The sequence below is a fragment of the Bombina bombina genome, chromosome 2 (assembly GCF_027579735.1).
Source record: "Bombina bombina isolate aBomBom1 chromosome 2, aBomBom1.pri, whole genome shotgun sequence".
NCBI lineage: Eukaryota > Metazoa > Chordata > Amphibia > Anura > Bombinatoridae > Bombina > Bombina bombina.
Genome location: NC_069500.1, coordinates 508,156,452 through 508,175,235, shown reverse-complemented (window position 1 = coordinate 508,175,235; position 18,784 = coordinate 508,156,452). Strand labels below are relative to the sequence as shown.

Sequence of the window (18,784 nt, the reverse complement as noted above, 5' to 3'; positions counted from 1 at the left end):
GAGTCTCGGAGTTATCTGCCTTACATTGTGATTCTCCTTATCTGATTTTCCATTCAGACAAGGTAGTTCTGCGTACTAAACCTGGGTTTTTACCTAAGGTAGTCTCTAACAGGAATATCAATCAGGAGATTGTTGTTCCATCATTATGTCCTAATCCTTCTTCAAAGAAGGAACGACTTTTGCATAATCTGGACGTAGTCCGTGCCCTGAAATTCTATTTACAGGCAACTAAAGATTTTCGTCAAACTTCTTCCCTGTTTGTCGTTTACTCTGGACAGAGGAGAGGGCAAAAAGCTTCGGCAACCTCTCTCTCTTTTTGGCTTCGTAGCATAATACGTTTAGCCTATGAGACTGCTGGACAGCAGCCCCCTGAAAGAATTACAGCTCATTCCACTAGAGCTGTGGCTTCCACCTGGGCCTTTAAGAATGAGGCCTCTGTTGAACAGATTTGCAAGGCTGCGACTTGGTCTTCGCTTCACACTTTTTCAAAATTTTACAAATTTGACACTTTTGCTTCTTCGGAGGCTGTTTTTGGGAGAAAGGTTCTACGGGCAGTGGTTCCTTCTGTTTAAGTGCCTGCCTTGTCCCTCCCATCATCCGTGTACTTGGCTTTGGTATTGGTATCCCATAAGTAATGGATGACCCGTGGACTGAACACACTTAACAAGAGAAAACATAATTTATGCTTACCTGATAAATTTATTTCTCTTGTAGTGTGTTCAGTCCACGGCCCGCCCTGTCTTTTTAAGGCAGATCTAAATTTTATTTAATACTTCAGTCACCACTGCACCCTATGGTTCCTCCTTTCTCGTCTTGTTTTGGTCGAATGACTGAATATGACATGTGAGGGGAGGAGCTATGTAGAAGCTCTGCTTGAGTGATCCTCTTGCAATTTCCTGTTAGGAAGAGAATATATTCCCATAAGTAATGGATGACCCGTGGACTGAACACACTACAAGAGAAATAAATTTATCAGGTTAGCATAAATTATGTTTTCTATAACATGAAAAGACTAAGGCTGAATTGTGTGACTACTTCAAGTAATGTTTGATACATTAAAGTATATGTGTTACAATAGTTACTGAAATCTAACATTAATATATACTAAGTATCTATGAAAAAATTTATGTCACACTCTCGGTTCATTCCATATGGTAGGCGTGTGCACAATTTCAAAATCCAATAGAGTGCTTTTTTTTCCAAGATTTTATCCCTATTTCCACCCCTGGGTGGTACTATGGCAAAGACTTGCTTTATTTGTTAGATGTATATTATTGAAATGGTCTGCCACTGTGGAATCTTTACTGTCATTTTTTACATCCCTAACATGTTCATTGTAACGTGTCCTTACAGTGCGGGTAGTTTTACCCACATACTGTAAAAAACAAAGGTTACAAGTAAGTAAATATATAACACATTTTGCTCCGCAATTGGCATAGAAATCAATGGGGTAAATCTTTTTATTTACTTGACACAAAAAATGATCCTGCTGGAGGATATTGGGACATGCCAGACAGCTTCTTGTTCCACATTTGAAACTACCTTTTTTATTTATCCATGTAATTGATTTATGTGTAGTGTCAGATTTTACCAAACTTGGTGACAAAGTTTGTGCCAAAGTTTTAGATTTTTTTGGCACAAATTTGCAATTTTTAATATATGGCTGTAGTGTTTCATCCGATTTTAATATGTTAAGATGCTTTTTTATTATTTTAACTATTTGATTGTATTGTTGACTGAAGGGTGTGGAAAACACTATAGCATCATCAAAGTTGATATCTGAATCCTGTTTCATTTCACTGTTTTACTTGTATATATATGTAATATGTTTTACATTAGGAAGTCAAGGTCTATGTGTATACTTGAACTTATCTAAATTAATAGCAATGATTATTCAGTGTCACACTAGGAAATTGTTTTTACTCTTTTTTTTTACTCTTTTTTAGACATGAAAAGGTTAATTTCTTTTACCTTCTGGTCTATAAAGGGTTAGAGTATAGACATAGACGTCAGTCTATGAGTAAGCGCACCTGGAGGCGCGAAACATGTTAGACTTTTAGTCTCCTACACTGCCTGTCTACATGTGCTGTTTTTAAATGGTACGTTAATAAAGCATTGTATTTGTTTTTAATACAAACTGGATTGGAGTAGTGCCTGCCTATTTCTTTTTCTTGTGGTATTAACTATCTAGACTTAGTAAGTCTTGAATATCTAATTGAAAATGCTTGCTTTCTGAGAAGGTTTGTGGGTTGGTAAAAGTTGCCGCTCACATAGTAACAAGATCTATGTTTTAATGTTTCATTTTAAATTTTAATTAATTGTGCCCTAGACCATATGGAGACGTCCCAGGTCTTCTTATTTTGTGAATAACATATATTGATATTATTTTTATTAATAAATTAACTTCTAGACCAATGAGGTTGTAAAAAAATTGTGCATTTCAGTGTCTTGCGCTTTGCTTAGCGCCCCCTCCTAATACATGTCTTAACGGTTGAAACAAGTACCCGTATGTTGAAAAATCTTTCTTAGAAGAGTTTCCATCTTCTTATCCATCGGCTCTCTGAACGACGAGCTATCCTTAAGCGGGATAGTAGTACATTTGGCAAGCGTGGAGATAGCGCCATCCACCTTAGGGATGGAACCCCACAACTCCAATTGAGAGTCTGGGACCGGGAATACTTTTTTAAAGGAAGACGAAGTGGAAAAGGAAGATCCAATTTTGTCCCATTCATTCTTAATAATGTTTGCCATCTTTACAGGCAAAGGCAAAGTTAAAGGCACTACCCTGCCCTTGTAAACTCTGTCTAATTCAGGAATCAAAGGTTCATCAGGCAGCTTGGCCTCTGGAACCTCTAATGTAGATGGGACTTCCTTTAGAAGAAAACGTACGTGTTCAATCTTAAATCTAAAGGCTGGTTCCTCCGCAGCAGGAGGCTTAGAGGCAGCAGACTCAATCCCAGAAAGATCACCCTCTGAAGCATCAGAGTGCGACTCATCCTCGAAAAACTGAGACAAAGCAGAGAAATCCAATAAATTACATGATGACCCCTGGGCAGGAGAGCTATGTTTAACCTTCCGCTTGCGTTTAGCAGGGCGAGGCACTGAGGGCCTCAGAAACTGCCATTTTTAACTGCGCAGTAAAATCTGATAGTAAAAGGCCCCCTCCAGATGGAGGATCAAGCGTGCTACGGGAAGCTGCGTGTAGAAGGAGATGACTGTTGGGTATGCACCTCAAGGGACGGAGAATCCTCAGAGGTGGATGTCTCAGTGGTACTAAAGGGGTTAACCTTCTTTGACCTAATAACGTTGTCAAGGCATGTGGAACATAGATGAGAGGGCGGGCATACCAAGGCCTCCTCACAATATAAACAGGTATTACTATTTGGAATAGAGGGAATACCCTCTAGTATCTCAGAATCCTCCGTAGCTTAAGCTAATGACAGTAGGACACAGAAATTAAACAATTTTTATTTCTCAAAAACGGCACCTTTATACTCCTAATGGCTTGGGCACTCACCACCTCCTAGACCCAGACAATACAGAGAAATAGCATCTTCTCCGAGACCCAGCTCGGTCAGGAAAGAGGAAATGAAAGCAAGACCACTCCCGGTAACATGGTGCGCAAGGCAGGACCGCCCCTGCTATGAGAAAAAGCGTGCCAATCTACAAGCTGTGCAGCACTTAAAGTGAAAGTAAAAACCTGTGCGTTCAAGCCATATAACAAACAGCCTATGAGCCTAAAATACCTTACACATAAAGCAGCATAAAATCAAAGCATCACATTTGATTAAACCCCACTGTTCAATAATCCCCCTCAAGAGATATTAACCCATGATTCTATTAAGATAAAAGGAGCCACACTGGGACCCTGTCTTCTAACGTTTTCAACATATGTAAAAATTGAAACGATCATACCAGAATCCATGCCGTGGAACAGAAACACAGCCTCTCAAGTGTGACAGTCTTGTAGCATCACTCCTGACATGGACTTGAGGGAGAAAAACAAGCAGGCAGTGAAACTCGTCAACACTGATTTCTTAGGAGCTGTTAGCAGGCAGTCCTTAATGGGTTCACAGAAAGACTCTCCCTGCATATCCAGACTCTAACTTTTGTCAATGCTCTCACTGAGAGGCTGATAAGACTACTTAAAACTCCAGTCCTGTATCGAAGGGCAGATACCCCTCCTATGGAACTACTCCGAAATCTTCTGACACTTCTCTGCCATCCTCCTGTGACGAAAGGCAAAGAATGACTGGGGGATGTGGGAAGTGGGAGAGGTATTTAAGCCTTTGGCTGGGGTGTCTTTGCCTCCTCCTGGTGGCCAGGTTCAGTATTTCCCAACAGTAAGGAATTATGCCGTGGACTCTCCTTATATTAAGAAGGAAATATGAGTTTTGAAGTGGGCGGCCGAAGAGTGGGATATTAGAATGGCACCGCTAGATTAAAAAGTAAGTTACAGCGCATCTTTATTAGAAGTTATCAATTAAAGTTCCTGCAAAATATCGCTTAGATTATGAACCTGATTTTAAAACATAAAGTTTACTATCACTTTAAGGCTTGGCTCTCTTCCTATCTGTCTAACCGTACCTTTAGTGTAGCCTTCTCTGGGGCATCTTCTGCCGGGGTACCGCAAGGCTCTGTCCTCGGTACCCTTCTCTTCCCAATCTACACGGCCTCACTAGGTTCCTTAATAAAGTCCAATGGGTTTCATTATCAGTATGCCGACGATACCCAAATCTACCTCTCTGCACCAGAACTATCTCCTTTCTTGCTAGCCCGTGTCGCTAACTGTCTCTCTCATATCTCATCTTGGATGTCCTCTCACTACCTCAAGCTAAATCTCTCCAAAACTGAGCTCCTTATTTTCCCCCCTTCTTCAAAAATCTCCACTCCCCATGTCTCTATAACTGTTGATAACTCCATCATTACCCCAACCTCACATGCTCGATGTCTTGGGGGTCACACTTGACTCAGATCTTTCTTTCACTCCTTACATTCAGTCCTTGGCTAAAGCCTGCCGCTTCCACCTTAAAAAAATTGCTAGAATTAGACATTTCCTTACACAAGACACAACAAAGATTTTAATCCACTCTCTCATCCTTTCCCGCCTCGACTACTGCAACTCTATCCTCTCTGGTCTCCCTAGCTGCCATCTAGCTCCTTTACAATCCATAATGAATGCCTCTGCCAGGCTCATCTTCCTTGCACGTCGCTCTTCATCTGCCGCACCTCTCTGCCAATCCCTTCACTGGCTTCCTCTTGCCTCCAGGATTAAACACAAAATTCTCACTCTGACACACAAAGCCCTCAACTGCACTGCTCCCCCCTACATCTCAGACCTTGTCTCCAGATACTCTCCCTCCCGTCCCCTTCTCTCCACTCATGATCTCCTACTCTCCTCCTCTCTTGTTACCTCCTCGCATTCCCGTCTACAAGATTTCTCCAGACTGGCTCCCATCTTATGGAACTCTCTGCCTCGCTCCACAAGAATCTCCCCTAGTTTTAAAAGTTTCAAGTGCTCCCTGAAGACTCTTCTATTCAGGGACACTTACAACCTACACTAACCTTCCTATCTCCATTGCTATCCCCTAAAACCCCATAGCATGTAAGCCTATGAGCCCAGCTGTTTGTAGTTCACCTTCATAAGAGCCGACTACACCAGTGCAACTCTCGGCAGGACCCTCTCTCCCCATTTGATCCCTGTAATCGTTTTTACATACCACCTATGTCCATAGAGCTGCGGAACCTGTTGGCACTCTACAAATACCTGACAATAATAAAAATAAAATTCTAAAATATATGTATAGCAAAATACATGTATAATTTGTTAAAGTATTTCACAAATATATAAAGTACATATTAAATGTAAAACAGTGTTTCTTAAAAAAGGTGTTGTGCTTTGAAAGGCTCAAATGTGTATATGCATATTTGTGTTTTTATGTGTTTTTATATATATATATATATATATATATATATATATATATATATATACAGTATATATATATATATGTGTGTGTGTGTGTTTGTATGTGTGTGCATATGTATGTGTATGTGTATGTATGTTTGTGCATATGTATGTGTATGTATATGTGTGCATATGTATGTGCATGTATGTTTGTGCATATGCATATGTGTGCATATGTACGTGTGTGCATATGTATGTGTGTGCATATGTATGTGTATGTACAGTATGTGTGTGCATATGTATGTGTATGTATCTGTGTGCATATGTATGTGTATGTACAGTATGTGTGTGCATATGTATGTGTATGTATGTGTATGTATGTGTGTGCATATGTATGTATATGTATGTGTGTGCATATATGTGTGTGCATATGTATGTGTGTGCATATGTATGTATGTGTGTGCATATGTATGTATATGTGTGCATATGTATGCATATGTATGTGTGTGCATATGTATGTTTATGTACGTGTGTGCATATGTATGTGTATGTACGTGTGTGCATATGTATGTGTATGTACAGTGTGTGTGTGCATATGTATGTGTATGTATGTGTGTTCATATGTATGTATATGTATGTGTGTGCATATGTATGTGTATGTACAGTATGTGTGTGCATATGTATGTGTATGTATGTGTGTGCATATGTATGTATATGTATGTGTGCATATGTATGTATATGTATGTGTGTGCATATGTATGTATATGTATGTGTGTGCATATGTATGTGTATGTACAGTATGTGTGTGCATATATACCGTATGTGTATGTATGTGTGTGCATATGTATGTGTATATATTTGTGTGCATATGCATGTGTGTGCGCATATGTATGTGTGTGCATATGTATATGTATGTATGTGTATGTACAGTATGTGTGTGCATATGTATGTATGTGTGTGCATATGCATACACACATACATACACATTTAGAAACACATATAACATTTTCACGTTCCACTTGTAATCTAGGCCTAAGATTACAAATAAATAAATACAGCCTTAAATAAAAAAGATTTGTTAAAAGGCCATTGTAGTCACAGAAATGACATGCTCTATCTTATTATAGCATATAACTTACAGTACTGTGTGTTTAACCCCGGCAAAAAGAATTAAATACACAGTAGAACTGCCACTCAAGGCCTGCGGTGTACCTCGGGTCAAGTGTGGCAGTTCTCAGGGGCGGAACTACAGGGAGTGCAGAGTATGCAACTGCGACCGGGCCCCCAGCTTAAAAAAAAAATTCTTCAATAAAAAACGTTAACCTGCCACTGCCTTCACTGATAACATGTGAGTGTGACATGATGCTTCACTAGTGTCTCTGACTACAGGGGTTAATGTTTCTGTTTTACCCATTGGTGTTTATGTGTGTGTGTGTGTGTGTGTGTATGTGTGTGACGGTGTGTGTATTTATGCATGTATGTATATATTTGACTGTGTGTGTATTTATGCATGTGTGTGTGTGTGTGTATGTTTGTGGAACCAGCAAATTACAGACCAAGTTACTACAGCATGGGGGGGGGCGGGGGGTAAACAGTGTCACTATACAGTACCACTATATACAGTACGGGGACTGGCTGGACCATGTCACTGACTACTGTGGTCACTTTATAAAGTACTCAGGCAGGTAGGGTCAGGCCAGCCATCTCACCGGCAGATTACAGACTGTGTCACTAACTCACTATATACAGTAATAGGGGGTCAGACCATCTCACAGACTGTGGTTACAGGGTACCTCCTTTCTCCAACATAGGTGTGTCCGGTCCACGGCGTCATCCTTACTTGTGGGATATTCTCTTCCCCAACAGGAAATGGCAAAGAGCCCAGCAAAGCTGGTCACATGATCCCTCCTAGGCTCCGCCTACCCCAGTCATTCTCTTTGCCGTTGTACAGGCAACATCTCCACGGAGATGGCTTAGAGTTTTTTAGTGTTTAACTGTAGTTTTTATTATTCAATCAAGAGTTTGTTATTTTGAAATAGTGCTGGTATGTACTATTTACTCAGAAACAGAAAAGAGATGAAGATTTCTGTTTGTATGAGGAAAATGATTTTAGCAACCGTAACTAAAATCCATGGCTGTTCCACACAGGACTGTTGAGAGCAATTAACTTCAGTTGGGGGAACAGTGTGCAGTCTCTTGCTGCTTGAGGTATGACACATTCTAACAAGACGATGTAATGCTGGAAGCTGTCATTTTCCCTATGGGATCCGGTAAGCCATGTTTATTACGATCGTAAATAAGGGCTTCACAAGGGCTTATCAAGACTGTAGACTTTTCTGGGCTAAATCGATTCATTATTAACACATATTTAGCCTTGAGGAATCATTTTATCTGGGTATTTTGATATAATAATATCGGCAGGCACTGTATTAGACACCTTATTTCTTAGGGGCTTTCCCAAAGCATAAGCAGAGCCTCATTTTCGCGCCGGTGTGGCGCACTTGTTTTTGAGAGGCATGGCATGCAGTCGCATGTGAGAGGAGCTCTGATACTTAGAAAAGTCTTTCTGAAGGCGTCATTTGGTATCGTATTCCCCTTTGGGTTTGGTTGGGTCTCAGCAAAGCAGATACCAGGGACTGTAAAGGGGTTAAAGTTTTAAAACGGCTCCGGTTCCGTTATTTTAAGGGTTAAAGCTCCCAAATTTGGTGTGCAATACTTTTAAGGCTTTAAGACACTGTGGGGAAAATTTGGTGAATTTTGAACAATTCCTTCATGTTTTTTCGCAATTGCAGTAATAAAGTGTGTTCAGTTTAAAATTTAAAGTGACAGTAACGGTTTTATTTTAAAACGTTTTTTGTACTTTCTTATCAAGTTTATGCCTGTTTAACATGTCTGAACTACCAGATAGACTGTGTTCTGAATGTGGGGAAGCCAGAATTCCTATTCATTTAAATAAATGTGATTTATGTGATAATGACAATGATGCCCAAGATGATTCCTCAAGTGAGGGGAGTAAGCATGGTACTGCATCATTCCCTCCTTCGTCTACACGAGTCTTGCCCACTCAGGAGGCCCCTAGTACATCTAGCGCGCCAATACTCCTTACTATGCAACAATTAACGGCTGTAATGGATAATTCTGTCAAAAACATTTTAGCCAAAATGAACCCTTGTCAGCGTAAGCGTGGCTGCTCTGTTCTAGTTACTGAAGAGCATGACGACGCTGATATTAATATCTCTGAAGGGCCCCTAACCCAATCTGAGGGGGCCAGGGAGGTTTTGTCTGAGGGAGAAATTACTGATTCAGGGAACATTTCTCAACAGGCTGAACCTGATGTGATTGCATTTAAATTTAAGTTGGAACATCTCCGCATTTTGCTTAAGGAGGTATTATCCACTCTGGATGATTGTGAAAAGTTGGTCATCCCAGAGAAACTATGTAAAATGGACAAGTTCCTAGAGGTGCCGGGGCTCCCAGAAGCTTTTCCTATACCCAAGCGGGTGGCGGACATTGTTAATAAAGAATGGGAAAGGCCCGGTATTCCTTTCGTCCCTCCCCCCATATTTAAAAAATTGTTTCCTATGGTCGACCCCAGAAAGGACTTATGGCAGACAGTCCCCAAGGTCGAGGGAGCGGTTTCTACTTTAAACAAACGCACCACTATACCCATAGAGGATAGTTGTGCTTTCAAAGATCCTATGGATAAAAAATTAGAAGGTTTGCTTAAAAAGATGTTTGTTCAGCAGGGTTACCTTCTACAACCAATTTCATGCATTGTCCCTGTCACTACAGCCGCATGTTTCTGTTTTGATGAACTGATAAAGGCGCTCGATAGTGATTCTCCTCCTTATGAGGAGATTATGGACAGAATCAATGCTCTCAAATTGGCTAATTCTTTCACCCTAGACGCCACTTTGCAATTGGCTAGGTTAGCGGCTAAGAATTCTGGGTTTGCTATTGTGGCGCGCAGAGCGCTTTGGTCGAAATCTTGGTCGGCTGATGCGTCTTCCAAGAACAAGCTACTAAACATTCCTTTCAAGGGGAAAACGCTGTTTGGCCCTGACTTGAAAGAGATTATCTCTGATATCACTGGGGGTAAGGGCCACGCCCTTCCTCAGGATCGGCCTTTCAAGGCAAAAAATAGACCTAATTTTCGTCCCTTTCGTAAAAACGGACCAGCCCAAAGTGCTACGTCCTCTAAGCAAGAGGGTAATACTTCTCAAGCCAAGCCAGCTTGGAGACCAATGCAAGGCTGGAACAAGGGAAAGCAGGCCAAGAAACCTGCCACTGCTACCAAGACAGCATGAAATATTGGCCCCCGATCCGGGACCGGATCTGGTGGGGGGCAGACTCTCTCTCTTCGCTCAGGCTTGGGCAAGAGATGTTCTGGATCCTTGGGCGCTAGAAATAGTCTCCCAGGGTTATCTTCTGGAATTCAAGGGACTTCCCCCAAGGGGGAGGTTCCACAGGTCTCAGTTGTCTTCAGACCACATAAAAAGACAGGCGTTCTTACATTGTGTAGAAGACCTGTTAAAAATGGGAGTGATTCATCCTGTTCCATTAAGAGAGCAAGGGATGGGGTTCTACTCCAATCTGTTCATAGTTCCCAAAAAAGAGGGAACGTTCAGACCAATCTTAGATCTCAAGAGCTTAAACAAGTTTCTCAAGGTTCCATCGTTCAAGATGGAAACCATTCGAACTATTCTTCCTTCCATCCAGGAAGGTCAATTCATGACCACGGTGGATTTAATGGATGCGTATCTACATATTCCTATCCACAAGGAACATCATCGGTTCCTAAGGTTTGCATTCCTGGACAAACATTACCAGTTCGTGGCGCTTCCTTTCGGATTAGCCACTGCTCCAAGGATTTTCACAAAGGTACTAGGGTCCCTTCTAGCGGTGCTAAGACCAAGGGGCATTGCAGTAGTACCTTACCTGGACGACATTCTGATTCAAGCGTCGTCCCTTCCTCAAGCAAAGGCTCACACGGACATCGTCCTGGCCTTTCTCAGATCTCACGGCTGGAAAGTGAACGTGGAAAAGAGTTCTCTATCCCCGTCAACAAGGGTTCCCTTCTTGGGAACAATTATAGACTCCTTAGAAATGAGGATTTTTCTAACAGAGGCCAGAGAAACAAAACTTCTAGACTCTTGTCGGATACTTCATTCCGTTCCTCTTCCTTCCATAGCTCAGTGCATGGAAGTGATTGGGTTGATGGTAGCGGCAATGGACATAGTTCCTTTTGCGCGCATTCATCTAAGACCATTACAACTGTGCATGCTCAGTCAGTGGAATGGGGACTATACAGACTTGTCTCCAAAGATACAAGTAAATCAGAGGACCAGAGACTCACTCCGTTGGTGGCTGTCCCTGAACAACCTGTCACAAGGGATGACATTCCGCAGACCAGAGTGGGTCATTGTCACGACCGACGCCAGTCTGATGGGCTGGGGCGCGGTCTGGGGATCCCTGAAAGCTCAGGGTCTTTGGTCTCGGGAAGAATCTCTTCTACCGATAAATATTCTGGAACTGAGAGCGATATTCAATGCTCTCAAGGCTTGGCCTCAGCTAGCGAGGACCAAGTTCATACGGTTTCAATCAGACAACATGACGACTGTTGCGTACATCAACCATCAGGGGGGAACAAGGAGTTCCCTAGCGATGGAAGAAGTGACCAAAATCATTCTATGGGCGGAGTCTCACTCCTGCCACCTGTCTGCTATCCACATCCCAGGAGTGGAAAATTGGGAAGCGGATTTTCTGAGTCGTCAGACATTGCATCCGGGGGAGTGGGAACTCCATCCGGAAATCTTTGCCCAAGTCACTCAGCTGTGGGGCATTCCAGACATGGATCTAATGGCCTCTCGTCAGAACTTCAAAGTTCCTTGCTACGGGTCCAGATCCAGGGATCCCAAGGCGGCTCTAGTGGATGCACTAGTAGCACCTTGGACCTTCAAACTAGCTTATGTGTTCCCGCCGTTTCCTCTCATCCCCAGGCTGGTAGCCAGGATCAATCAGGAGAGGGCGTCGGTGATCTTGATAGCTCCTGCGTGGCCACGCAGGACTTGGTATGCAGATCTGGTGAATATGTCATCGGCTCCACCTTGGAAGCTACCTTTGAGACGAGACCTTCTTGTTCAGGGTCCGTTCGAACATCCGAATCTGGTTTCACTCCAGCTGACTGCTTGGAGATTGAACGCTTGATTTTATCGAAGCGAGGATTCTCAGATTCTGTTATCGATACTCTTGTTCAGGCCAGAAAGCCTGTAACTCGAAAGATTTACCACAAGATTTGGAAAAAATATATCTGTTGGTGTGAATCTAAAGGATTCCCTTGGGACAAGGTTAAGATTCCTAGGATTCTATCCTTCCTTCAAGAAGGATTGGAAAAAGGATTATCTGCAAGTTCCCTGAAGGGACAGATTTCCGCCTTGTCAGTGTTACTTCACAAAAAGCTGGCAGCTGTGCCAGATGTTCAAGCCTTTGTTCAGGCTCTGGTTAGAATCAAGCCTGTTTACAAACCTTTGACTCCTCCCTGGAGTCTCAATTTAGTTCTTTCAGTTCTTCAGGGGGTTCCGTTTGAACCCTTGCATTCCGTTGATATTAAATTATTATCTTGGAAAGTTTTGTTTTTGGTTGCAATTTCTTCTGCTAGAAGAGTTTCAGAATTATCTGCTCTGCAGTGTTCTCCTCCTTATCTGGTGTTCCATGCAGATAAGGTGGTTTTGCGTACTAAACCTGGTTTTCTTCCGAAAGTTGTTTCTAACAAAAACATTAACCAGGAGATTATCGTACCTTCTCTGTGTCCGAAACCAGTTTCAAAGAAGGAACGTTTGTTGCACAATTTGGATGTTGTTCGCGCTCTAAAATTCTATTTAGATGCTACAAAGGATTTTAGACAAACATCTTCCTTGTTTGTTGTTTATTCCGGTAAAAGGAGAGGTCAAAAAGCAACTTCTACCTCTCTCTCTTTTTGGATTAAAAGCATCATCAGATTGGCTTATGAGACTGCCGGACGGCAGCCTCCCGAAAGAATCACAGCTCATTCCACTAGGGCTGTGGCTTCCACATGGGCCTTCAAGAACGAGGCTTCTGTTGATCAGATATGTAGGGCAGCGACTTGGTCTTCACTGCACACTTTTACCAAATTTTACAAGTTTGATACTTTTGCTTCTTCTGAGGCTGTTTTTGGGAGAAAGGTTTTGCAAGCCGTGGTGCCTTCCATTTAGGTGACCTGATTTGCTCCCTCCCTTCATCCGTGTCCTAAAGCTTTGGTATTGGTTCCCACAAGTAAGGATGACGCCGTGGACCGGACACACCTATGTTGGAGAAAACAGAATTTATGTTTACCTGATAAATTACTTTCTCCAACGGTGTGTCCGGTCCACGGCCCGCCCTGGTTTTTTTAATCAGGTCTGATATTTTATTTTCTTAACTACAGTCACCACGGTACCATATGATTTCTCCTATGCAAATATTCCTCCTTAACGTCGGTCGAATGACTGGGGTAGGCGGAGCCTAGGAGGGATCATGTGACCAGCTTTGCTGGGCTCTTTGCCATTTCCTGTTGGGGAAGAGAATATCCCACAAGTAAGGATGACGCCGTGGACCGGACACACCGTTGGAGAAAGTAATTTATCAGGTAAACATAAATTCTGTTTTTGCAGACATGCAATCTGATTCACATTTTTTTCTGTGTTAAATGTTAAACAAAACAAAAAAAAGATATGTATCAAATTCACCTTTTTTTTTTTTTTTGGGGGGGGGTCCCTTCTTAGATTCTTGCACCTGGGCCCTGTGGTTTCTAGTTACGCCTCTGGCAGTTCTACTGTGTTTTTAACCCCTGCAGTACTGCAGGGTCAAAAGTTTTAAAATTACATGCTCTAATTTGTCTACTATAATGGCCCTTTAAAATAGAAGTTTATGTACTAACAAAATAGTAGGTTAGAAAAACATGTTAAGTAATATCATTTTAATTAGCATTCAAATAGAAATAAAAAGAGGGAGAAACCATTTCCTGTGACGGTAACAAATATCCAAATGAATACACTCTTATAAACTACTTTTCAAAGTTGTCTGGTCTGAATTAGCTACGCTATCTACAGAACAAATTACCTAAAAACTGAAAGATACGTAGGTCTGGAAATTAGAATTCAAGAAACACTTACACCTTGTCTACTGTTAAAGCAAATGTTTAACCCTTTCAGTGCTAACGACGGCTCTGAGCCGTCGCATAGTTTCTCACTCAGGTGCTAACAATGGCTCAGAGTCGTCGCTAGCACTCTCCCACCTTGAGGGAGATCTGGGGGCCCCCACCCAGTCCTACACCGGCGTTCGGGCCTGCATAGTGACAGGCATCGCCGGTGCTTCACGTTATGCACAGTGACGTCACACGCAATGACTTGATGACGTCACCACACAACTTTATTAAAAATAGACAATGACAAGAATAGGGAAAGGGGGCATGCTGCTTAGAAGTCTGTAACTCAGGCATCTAAGCAGCTACAGACCCTCAAGACCCACCGTTGGAAAGGTAATCGATGTAAGACTTGGGGATCTGTAAAAAAAACTATATAAAAGGAAAATTAAAAAAAAATATAATAAAAAAACCCTTAGATCAGCTTAGCACCCAGGTGGGAAAGTGCTTAGCACTCAAAGGGTTAAGTAAAATAGTCTCCGTTAGCATAACTTTTTTTTTAGAACAAACTATTTGGGGTAATTTGTTGAAAATCATGTCTAGGTGTGATCAGGAACAACAATGCACTACTGGGAGCTAACTGCTGATTGGGCAGCACATATATGCCTCTTGTCTAGGGTTGCCAGGTATCTAGTATTCAACTGGACAGTCAAGTATTTTAGCAGAATATCCAGAAAAAAATATTCACAAAAATACTCAACACTTAAAAGTCCATGAGTTTTAAATGTAAAGCCTCCTTTGCCTCGATGCATTACAAATATGAAGCAGAAAAAAATGAGGGTCAGTCAGGAGGGTCAAATCTCTACTGTTTACATGTGTTACTGACAACCAAAGAGGTACAATTTTTGATGTGTATGTTACTGGCAGACAAGGGGGGAAATTAATGCCTAGCTGTAAAAAATATACAAGGTAGATCAAGATTGGAGTCTAAGGTAGAACTTTTGTGGCTGGCATGGTGCCCAATCACCTACAGATTGTCCAGTATTTTAATAGAGGAGGAGGAGGACAGCTGGCAGCTTTACTCTTGTCATTGGCTCACCTGATGTGCTCAGCTAGCTCCCAGTAGTGCAATGGATACCAAAAAAAAACCAAGAAAGTTTTGTAATATAAGTAAATGATAAAGTTGTTTCAAGTTACAAAGGACCGTGGCACATGAAAATTTCAAAATCAAAACTGAAACTATAAAAAAATTAAAAATATGAACTAAAATGCAATCTAGATACTTGAAATGTATTGTATTGTTATAATCTTGGATTGACAAATTCTAATATAAAAATATAACAAATTATAGTGAAGATGTACATTTTTGCTTTATTTCATGCCATCATTGTTATTTCCCTTTTAGCACCCTGGTCCTGCTTCACAGACTCCAAGTGAGTAAAAATTATACTTCATACGTCTCATTCTTAATTGTGACTCAGTGGGTCCAAACCTGAAAATATCCTCAAATGAAAACAGTGAAATAGGAACCTTTCCTATTACTTGCCTGTCTGTAGAATGACAAACACATAACCCAGCATGCAGTGCAGATCTTTTGTTTCAATATGCAGACGTTATAATACACTGTAACAGCCTATAGGGTTCTGTATAACTAACTAGTCACCTTAGTTTAAAACTTTTTTTTATTCTGATATTTATATATATAACATTTACATAGAGGCCACTTCATCTTCACGATCTAGATTATATACCGTGTAAGCAAAATTGTATCAAATACTGCTTAATGCTCCTAAATATCACAAATATCAAACCCTGTTAAGGGCTGGATTTTGAGTGGAGAGCTAATTATCGCTCACGCTCGCACACTAACTCTGTTCGACTTCAGCATGTATTTCAAGTTGAAAGTAAAATGTTTTCGCTCACGTGCTAACTATACGCGAACAAAAAGCCTAAGTTACAATATCACGATTGCATTAAAGTATTCTCCCATAGACTTCAATGGAGCGCAAAAAGTGGGGGGGGGGAACTAACACCCAACAAGTCGTACACAAACCCGATCGCATTTTCAGAAGTGCGCTAACCTTTCATAAAATATTAATATTTCACATTTCAATGTTCTTCACATAGCAGAATATGTTCTATTTATTCTTAAATACATATTTATATATATATATAGCATTTTGGAATGTGAAACATTTACAGTAAATACACAGTTAAACACTTTATTAAATATGAATATTGCATAAAAAATATTTTACGTTTTCAGCTACTAAACTTCAAAGGGCTCCAATGCACTTAAATATACGTCTATATATGTTTACATATGTATTTATGTATTCATATGTGTTTTACTGTGTATTTACTGTACATATTTCACATTCCAAAGTTCTTTACTTACAGGATAGGGCGCGGAAGAAGGGAGCTTGGCTATTTTCATTGCTGCATTTATTCTTGTGCAACAGCAACACACTACAATCAATGGATTGCACAGATTTGAGTACGTTGCCGTTGCACAAGAATAAACAGTAACAGTTAACCAGAGCTCTGAGGTTGCAGTAATAATTCTAGCATAAATTGTGATTGCGCTCACGCGTTCGCATATACTTTCAACTTGTAACACAAGCGTAACTTAACTTGAGCACAAATGGCAGCGAAAACCCAATATTACTTGTGTGCAAATTATAGAGCTCCACTCATCATCTAGCCCCTAGTGTATACCCAGAACATTTACCAATTAGTGCTGTAGTGGTACAGAATACACCAGGGTTATAAAAGTATTATGGCTATGTTGTATGCAGTGCAAAAGGTGTTGCTTTACTATGAGCCTCCTCAGACTACTACATGCATTACTATGTAGATGGCCTTCTGAACCATAAATCAATCATTGGTTAAGAAAACATCCAGCTTTCCTTATAACCAGTAATATTTCATCTTGGTGATTTATTTATAGTCTTCCTCTCATTTCAGAATCTACAATATATATCAGCGGAAACCCAACTGGAATACAGATTGGAAATAACAATAGCATGACAATTGTGGAGGGAAGTCAAGACAGTGGGTCAAAATACCTCTCACATCATGCAGTACCAGATCAGTTCTTTTATAAACCTCAATTCCAAACCTCTTACCAAAGAACATGGGGGCCAAGGCCATTCCAGACCAGCACCCAAAGCAGAGGCAATATGCACTGGCCCTCCTATACCCAGGCAATGACACACAGAGGAGTTCAACCTTCCTCTTACTGTGCCTCTTACTCTAGCAAGCCAAGTGGAGCACAGTTCAGACCTACTTATACCCAGCCAAAGACACAGACTGGAGTTCAGTCTAGCAACAGCTCACCTTTGCATTTAAGCAATTCAAGGAGTGCACAGCAACCACATTCCTATAATCCTCCTTATTCTACTGACACGGGATATCAGTCAAAGACAAATGGACCCCAAGATCTGAGTTCACCCAATCAAGGTAAATAAAGACCAGAATAAAGGTTTTCCAAATAATACTTCTTGTATGGAAAATACAGTTAAAGAAACACTAATCCAGCTGTGAACTTCCAACAAATCTTCCATCTCACTGGGCATCTTAAAAAATAATTCCGGCTGCAGAAAAGTAATCAGCTCAAACGCACCATATGATGTGCTTGTCTTGCTGTTGCTTGGTGGTATATTTAGTATGAACAGATGTTGCAAGGCTGGAGCTAGGAAGTTCAGTTGCCAGAATACTGATTCATATATCCTTTGCAAAATACAGATGAATACACACACTCCGTTTTGAAAACAGAAACAAATGAAATATTTTTAGAATGTGAAAGGAACAGATGCTTGATCTATTGGAAACTCTGTACTCAGTTTTTTTTAGGTCTGTACCTTTTGTGAGCAGAACAGCACAGGATCTAAAATTAAGAGCTACAATCTGACTTTTCACATTCATTATAATTCTCTTTGTTATCTTGGATGTTATCAAAGCAAATAAAAATACAAGTGCACTTGAAATCCCTTAAAACCAGGAATAAAATCTCAAGTTGATTTCTCAACCTATGAAAAAAAATAACTATCAACGAATAAACAATATGAGAAATTAAGTCATTAATTACTGAGCCATTTTTCATAAACGTTGTTGTTTTTTTAGACCTTTTACTCCTATTTAAACATCAACTCCACTGCTTTGTGAGTTTTCTATAAAAATCGTTTCTTGTTTTTTTTCAGCTGATCATGCAATGTTCCAAAGTTACTAAAAATATCAAAAAGCTGCCTCATCATGGTAGCAAGTGACTTAGTGTAATTGTGTGAGTTATTGAGCTCCATTTATCAAGCTGTGTATGCAGTTTTAGCGCCTCCAGTGCAGGCTCACTTGAGTAGGCCTGCAGCAAATAGTAAGAAGCATCAGAAAAAATCAGGGCTATATGCATATCCCCATAGGTAAGTAAATTAAAAAAGAAAATAACAATTAATAAAATTGAATAACAATAAATAAATGAAACCCAACAAAAAGTCTATTGAGACAAAGATGATACTCCGGCAGCTCTCTGGGACAATCAGCAGACGTAGAGAATCGGATTCCTGAGAAGGAAACAAAACAGAGGCGACTCTAAGTGCAATAACGTTGGGACAACAAACCAGCCCATAAAAAATAGGTAAACCACTCACGTGCGGTTATGCACACTATAATGCAAATGGGGCATCCCGGGACTTCTGAGCCGCTCGGCTGACTCAACAACCAGCTCTCAAGGCAGGTCCACTTTG

General features: G+C 40.8%; 1 protein-coding gene across 1 annotated transcript in view; it reads left to right on the top strand.

Annotated features, from left to right (window-relative positions):
* LOC128649161 (receptor-interacting serine/threonine-protein kinase 3) overlaps nucleotides 1–18,226 on the top strand; it is a 163,071-nt gene extending 144,845 nt beyond the window's left edge. Inside the window, exons 12-13 of the mRNA XM_053702269.1 lie at nucleotides 15,451–15,478; nucleotides 17,013–18,226. Coding sequence (XP_053558244.1) covers nucleotides 15,451–15,478; nucleotides 17,013–17,515 — 531 coding nt within the window. The 3' untranslated portion in view covers nucleotides 17,516–18,226. The remainder of the gene's footprint in view (nucleotides 1–15,450; nucleotides 15,479–17,012) is intronic.
* Nucleotides 18,227–18,784: the final 558 nt, after the last annotated feature.